We start from the raw sequence: 7,374 nt of genomic DNA, 5'->3' as shown, positions 1-7,374 counted from the left end.
CACTATAATCTTCTTTTCATTGATCCACAGGTCCTTTTAAAAACTGACGCTCCATTCTCAACTGCAGACGTGACGCTAAAATCATTTTAACTGCAGTGGTTTTCGCTTGGCTTTGGCCAATCGTCAGTTTACTGCAGCTGGAAAAGGATTAGCCATTTTTGCTGGCATCCTTTCCTTCCAACCGCTCAAAGGCTGGACCTATCTCCATGAAAGAGCCAATGGGGGGCGGGGGGGGGCCTAGAGCAGCAGACAGGCCCTCGCGGGACTCGCAGAGGCAAGCCTCAGTCTGTATTCCCGGCCATAGCCACTCGCCCTTCTTAATTCCCTGCCAGGAGGGAATGACAACATACCTCGGGATCGGGTAAACGACTCTCCTTTTCTCGCAGGTTGTGGCGGTGTTACTCCCGGGTCATTCATTACCAGGAAGCCCCAAGGGATCTTTCTATCTTGTAGCATAAGAAGGCAACTGAACAAGGGCTGCATTGGTTGAGTAAACAACCCCCTACAGCCCATTAATTAATACACAATTACGCTTTTAAAAATCTTTTTGGAGAATTAACATTCAATCCACTCTAGCATTGAAGACTTCGCGCTATATATTAACTTCACAAGAACTGGGTGCGTTTACGCGCCGCTTTGCCCCAGCGCTTCCCCGAGACTGAGCACTCAGAGCTCCTCAAGTGCATCCTTCGGGGCCCGGGAGGTGTTGTGGGGATGCTCCGTTGGGGCTTATACAGAGCGGTGCGCGGAACCAGGCAGGATGGATGCGAGCGCCGTGGATGGATGTGCAAACGCGTTCGCAGATACTCGCAGCCTCACACACACTGGGGCCCCGCGTGTGCACTGCCCAGCTCACGCACCCACCCTCAACCCCTCCTGCACACGCATTCACAGCCGCCCCGATGCCCTCATCCTGCGGTCTTGCTCCAGGCTGGGCAAGAATCGGTGCTCGGGTCTAGTGTAGGGAGGAGGGGGAGATCGCCAATTGTCAGAAAAAGCAGAAAAAAGCCTGTGCGCGCCGCCGCTGCGTCGCACTTGGCAGGGGGAGGCGCAGGGATATTCGAGGCGCCTTGCAGCGAACGGCAGAGCTCCGTGCCCGAGGCCACAGAGTCAGCGCTAGGCTGGCGGGCTGGAAAGCAGAGCTCAAATGAAACTCCTCACTCGTTGATCAAAGGACTCACAGCTCAAACCAGGTCCCTAAGCGAATTAATCTTTTGGTAAAATACTGTGGATGTACGTTTAGGAAGGGAAGAGGCAAGTATAGAAGCGTCTGCACGTCTATAGGAGCCGCCAGCGTTCATCCCTGGGCTTGCATCCCCTGGCTGTTTGGGACCCACCTCCGCTCCACACTCCAGCTGTCTCACCCCTTTTCCCCGCAGCCCCTTCAGACCTTCACACTTAGTTTGACACAGCCTACGCCATGTCTGTTTTTAAATGTCCTGCTAATCTCCGCCAGGGTCCCTTAATTTGGTAACCCCTGACAATTAGTGGCCACTCTGCAACTTTTTCCTGTTTTTCTCGGCGACTTATTTTCACGATCAGCAGCAAGGAAAACACCTTAAAGGAAAAAGAATGTTAGCGTCATTGGAAACCCCGCTCCTGGGAGAGGATACCGCTGCTGCTATTATGTTTTCGCATTTGCTGATGCAAACAGGGAAACCTCTCTATTCCCTCTCCGTTACCTGCGGCTGGGGACTGGGAACTTTCCGCGGCAGAGTCCCCAGCTAGCACCTCGGGACCTGCCGGGCTGTTCTCGCTCTCACACTCACACTCACCCCAGCAGCCCAGGAGCGGGTTCCATCCCGCCCGGCCCGGTTACTGCGTGACGCGCCTTCTTGACGGCCGGTTTGTCCAATTAGCTCTGACTCGGTGGGTGGTGCTCCTCGGCGATTGGTTGGCAGAATGAGGGCGCTGCGCAAAAACAGAGAAGCGGAGCGCTCGGAGCTCAGAAACTGCCAGCCGAGATCGCAGGCTTAGGGCTGAGGCAGGAGGAGGAGGAGGGAAGAACTGAGAAGCAGAGAGACAGCTTAGAGGAAAGAAGAGGCTTGGGAAAGAAACAGCAAAAAAGAAACTGCTCCTCACAGTTACTGAGAGGCAAACGACGGTGGAGATGAGGACGGAGAGAGGCAAGACTATGACAGCCAAAAAAGACAAATAGAGCGAAAGAGGAAAAAATGCCAAGAACATCCATCCGGAGAAATGAAGAGAATGAAAGTTTTATGCTGCAGAGCCATTCTATGCTTTTCCGGCACAAAATTCCCTCGCTGTTTTTAAGCCCTTTTGCATTTGCCAGCCGTTGACAGTAAGAGGCATGTTCAGCGGTGCCAACAGCATCTCCTCTTCCTTCTCCTCTTCCTCTTCATCTTCCTCCTCCTCCTTCTCCTTTTCCTCCTCCTTCTTCTCCTCCCATCAGCGAGAAGACAAACCGAGGACAGTCTTGAAATACCGAAATTTCCTCCTTGGGATTTGCCAGCGCCGCGTTGCGCCAAGACTGTCGGAATAAAGGACGCTGACTATTGTATTATTATTTTATTAATTGGTCAGTGGGAAGATTACAGATGAGGAAAGGGGACGCCTGTCACCCTTCCTGCTCTAAGATTAAAAAATGAGGTTGAATTGGGGGAAACCCTAAAATGAAGCAAAAGAAATAAGATTTGTAAGGACAGAAAGCCACAGGAGCCCCCCCACATAGCGCACTTTTATTTGTATTTTTTATTTGAGATTTTTTTTTTCGTGGTGGTGGGGGAGGTGATTGGGTGGCTGACTGGCTGCGGGAAGCTGCTTCCTTTCCCTTTGGAGATGATTGTGCTATTATTCTTTGCCTTGCTCTGGATGGTGGAAGGAGTCTTTTCCCAGCTTCACTACACGGTGCAGGAGGAGCAGGAACATGGCACTTTCGTGGGGAATATCGCTGAAGATCTGGGCTTGGACATTACAAAACTTTCGGCTCGCGGTTTTCAAACGGCGCCCAACTCTCGGACCCCTTACTTGGACCTCAACCTGGAGACCGGGGTGTTGTACGTGAACGAAAAGATTGACCGCGAGCAAATCTGCAAGCAGAGCCCCTCCTGCGTCCTGCACCTGGAGGTCTTCCTGGAGAACCCCTTGGAGCTGTTCCGGGTGGAGATCGAGGTGCTGGACATCAACGACAATCCCCCCTCCTTCCCGGAGCCGGACCTGACCGTAGAGATCTCTGAGAGCGCCACGCCGGGCACCCGCTTCCCCTTGGAGAGCGCATTCGACCCAGACGTGGGTACCAACTCCTTGCGCGACTACGAGATCACCCCCAACAGCTACTTCTCCCTGGACGTGCAGACCCAGGGGGATGGCAACCGATTCGCCGAGCTGGTGCTGGAGAAACCTCTGGACCGAGAGCAGCAAGCGGTGCACCGCTACGTGCTGACCGCGGTGGACGGGGGAGGAGGGGGAGGAGGAGAAGGAGGAGGAGGCGGCGGCGGGGGAGGGGGCTTGCTCCCCCAGCAGCAGCGCACCGGCACGGCCCTACTCACCATCCGAGTGCTGGACTCCAACGACAATGTGCCCGCCTTCGACCAACCCGTCTACACTGTGTCCCTACCAGAGAACTCGCCTCCTGGTACGCTCGTGATCCAGCTTAACGCCACAGACCCAGATGAGGGCCAGAATGGAGAGGTCGTGTACTCCTTCAGCAGCCACATTTCGCCCCGGGCTCGCGAGCTCTTCGGACTCTCCCCTCGCACCGGCCGGCTGGAGGTGAGCGGCGAGCTGGACTATGAAGAGAGCCCGGTGTACCAAGTGTACGTTCAAGCCAAGGACCTGGGCCCCAACGCCGTGCCTGCTCACTGCAAGGTGATAGTGAGGGTGCTGGATGCTAACGACAACGCGCCGGAGATCAGCTTCAGCACGGTGAAGGAGGCGGTGAGCGAGGGCGCGGCGCCCGGCACGGTGGTGGCCTTGTTCAGCGTAACCGACCGCGACTCAGAGGAGAATGGGCAGGTGCAGTGCGAGCTGCTGGGGGATGTGCCGTTCCGCCTCAAGTCTTCCTTCAAGAACTACTATACCATCGTGACCGAGGCCCCTCTGGACCGAGAGGCGGGGGACTCCTACACCCTGACCGTGGTGGCTCGCGACCGGGGCGAGCCTGCACTCTCCACCAGTAAGTCCATCCAGGTGCAAGTGTCAGATGTGAACGACAACGCACCGCGCTTCAGCCAGCCGGTCTACGACGTGTATGTGACCGAAAACAACGTGCCAGGAGCCTACATCTACGCGGTGAGCGCCACAGACCGCGATGAGGGCGCCAACGCCCAGCTAGCCTACTCTATCCTGGAGTGCCAGATCCAGGGCATGAGCGTCTTCACTTACGTGTCCATCAACTCCGAGAACGGCTACCTGTACGCCCTGCGCTCCTTCGACTATGAGCAGCTCAAGGACTTCAGCTTCCAAGTGGAAGCGCGGGACGCCGGTAGCCCCCAGGCGCTGGCTGGCAACGCCACGGTCAACATCCTCATCGTGGATCAGAACGACAACGCTCCTGCCATCGTAGCCCCGCTTCCGGGGCGCAACGGGACTCCGGCGCGCGAGGTGCTGCCCCGCTCGGCTGAGCCCGGTTACCTGCTGACCCGCGTGGCCGCGGTGGACGCAGATGACGGCGAGAACGCCCGGCTCACCTACAGCATTGTGAGGGGTAACGAAATGAACCTCTTCCGCATGGACTGGCGCACCGGGGAGCTCCGTACAGCGCGCCGGGTGCCGGCCAAGCGCGACCCCCAGCGGCCTTACGAACTGGTGATCGAGGTGCGCGACCACGGGCAACCTCCCCTGTCCTCCACCGCCACCTTGGTGGTGCAGCTGGTGGATGGCGCTGTCGAGCCCCAGGGCGGGGGCGGGGGCGGGGGCGGAGGGTCAGGAGAGCACCAGCGCCCCAGCCGCTCCGGCGGCGGGGAGACTTCGCTGGACCTCACCCTTATCCTCATCATCGCGCTGGGCTCGGTATCCTTCATCTTCCTTCTGGCCATGATCGTGCTTGCCGTGCGTTGCCAGAAAGAGAAAAAGCTGAATATCTACACGTGTCTGGCCAGCGACTGCTGCCTCTGCTGCTGCTGTGGCAGCGGGGGGTCGACCTGCTGTGGCCGCCAAGCCCGGGCGCGCAAGAAGAAACTCAGCAAGTCGGACATCATGCTGGTTCAAAGCTCCAACGTACCCAGTAACCCGGCCCAGGTGCCGGTGGAGGAGTCCGGGGGCTTTGGCTCCCATCACCACAACCAGAATTACTGCTACCAGGTCTGCCTGACCCCCGAGTCCGCCAAAACCGACCTGATGTTCCTTAAGCCCTGCAGCCCATCGCGGAGTACGGACACTGAGCACAACCCCTGCGGGGCCATCGTCACCGGTTACACAGACCAGCAGCCCGACATCATCTCCAACGGAAGCATTTTGTCCAACGAGGTAAGGCTGAAGCGAAAGGACCACCATCTCTCATCTCCTCCATCCGAAAGCCTCCTCTAGCCCGGCCCTTGTATCTCTGGTGCACTGTGTATTTATTTTTAGGATATTAGCTTATTTGTATCTTTGTGGGGGCAGGAATGGAAAGCCGCCTCTCCCACCCCTTCCTGTGTAACTTAAACTTCGTGTCGTCCCTAATTTTCTGCGCTCCACCCTTCCACATTTATTTTCATTCCCCTCCTTTGGTGCTTTGCCACCTTGGACCCTCCTTCTTCCCCCTGGCATCTTTCCTTTAAAATCCTAGTCCCCTCACCCCACCCCACCCCACCCCACCCCAGTCCTTTCCCTTCTTAGAAAGCTGGGGGTAAAGGAGAAAGTGCCCGAAGGGAGAGGGAAATGCAGGGAGGGACCTTCTGGCACTGGCAAAGGTCTTTTTTTCTCTTTGCATTTGTCCCAAGCATAATAAAGTTAATTGTTTGGCTTTGTTTATCGATGCCTTCAGTCGCGTGTAAAAGTAAGCTATAGATTGTTTAACTTTGCACAGTTGTCTAAACTCGAATGCATGTTTTAGTGAATGAGTTATCAGATCCTTGTTCTCTGAACTCGGGTTGCAAAAAAAAGCCTTCAGTTCTACTCTGGACAGCATTTACAGACGTTCTTGAAGCCCAACGCCCACACAGTGTGAATTTGAATGAAGTTGCTTTGGCACAAACCCCTGTAAGCGTAAACTCACGGAAAGGCTTCAACAGTTCTTGTCTTACATATTCCTTTTAGCTAATAATCACCTTCTTGCCATCGTTTTTGATAAATCACTGCTGTTAGCTTTCTTCATCAAAGAATTTGGCTTGTCAATTCCGATTTCATTTTTAAAGATGGAGAAGTGACAAAGTTGAAAGGAGGGAGGGAGAGGGAGAACAGAGTTGATTTCTGTAAAAGAAAGTTTGGACCGGAAAAGGTGTGTGTGGGGTGGTGGAGGCGGGGAGGAGAATGCAGAGTGTGTTTGGAGGGGGAAAGAATTGGGGCCAGGAGGGAAGCGGGTATTATGAACTCCTTTTTTGGCAGGTTATTTTATTTAAGTCTTAGATATTATTCATTGACTTTCATGAATATTTGTACAGCTCATTTGTATCTTAAGCACATTTTGAAAATAAACAACAAAATAATTCCATAAAATATCCAACCTTTTTGCTTATTGAGCGTGCTGTTTTTCTTGTGTCAACCAGTATGCACCTAAACACTTTTTTAGGCCACGGAAAGAAAGACTGCAGCGTATATCTAGGTTGACTCTATTGGAGACAATAGTTTATGAGGGCCAGCTATGAGGTTATTTGCATTCTCTCCTTAAAACACACACACACACACATTTAAAACTGGCCTTTTATTTGTATTTTTTTAACCTTTAATGAAAATCTAGATATGCAAAATCTGCATGTCTTCTTGTCTTAACTAGCACTAGTCTTTATAAAAACTAGTCTGAGGTCTTAGAACAGCTTAGAAATTCCTGAAAAATGTACACAATTACTTAAGCTAGAAATAGTTCCTAGCCTCAAAATCAGACTGTTAGTTAAACCCATAGCGTTCGAATGCTCTTGATTTATTTATTTTTTTTCTAGACTAAACACCAGCGAGCAGAGCTCAGCTATCTAGTTGACAGACCTCGCCGAGTTAACAGGTATGGACGCCTTTTTTTTTCCTAGCTTGGTGTATAGACAAATTACAACCTACTAAAAGCAGGAATTAGGTATCTTATTCAATATCAAAATAGAAAAAGATAAAATATTTCCAATTAAGACAGGACATAAATATTGATTATATTAGGTTTTCTAGACAATAAATTAAAAAATATTGGTGTGTTTCTTTTATATACACCCACTAAGTATATTTGAATATTTTGTCAGTTTGCACTCCTACACTGCTTCTGATAATCTTTCCAACTATTCCAGACATATA

At 52.6% G+C, this 7,374-nt stretch overlaps 1 protein-coding gene across 1 annotated transcript in view; it reads left to right on the top strand.

The window, feature by feature from the left end:
- Positions 1 to 2,634: 2,634 nt before the first annotated feature.
- PCDH10 (protocadherin 10) overlaps positions 2,635 to 7,374 on the top strand; it is a 41,116-nt gene continuing 36,376 nt past the window's right edge. Inside the window, exons 1-2 of the mRNA XM_055404773.2 lie at positions 2,635 to 5,427; positions 7,038 to 7,096. Of these exons, the coding sequence (XP_055260748.1) occupies positions 2,800 to 5,427; positions 7,038 to 7,096 (2,687 nt within the window). The 5' untranslated portion in view covers positions 2,635 to 2,799. The remainder of the gene's footprint in view (positions 5,428 to 7,037; positions 7,097 to 7,374) is intronic.

This window comes from Moschus berezovskii, chromosome 19, assembly GCF_049115385.1.
Source record: "Moschus berezovskii isolate FMDL1 chromosome 19, NW_MosBer_1.0, whole genome shotgun sequence".
Classification (NCBI taxonomy): domain Eukaryota; kingdom Metazoa; phylum Chordata; class Mammalia; order Artiodactyla; family Moschidae; genus Moschus; species Moschus berezovskii.
This window is presented reverse-complemented; position numbering and strand designations above follow the sequence as displayed.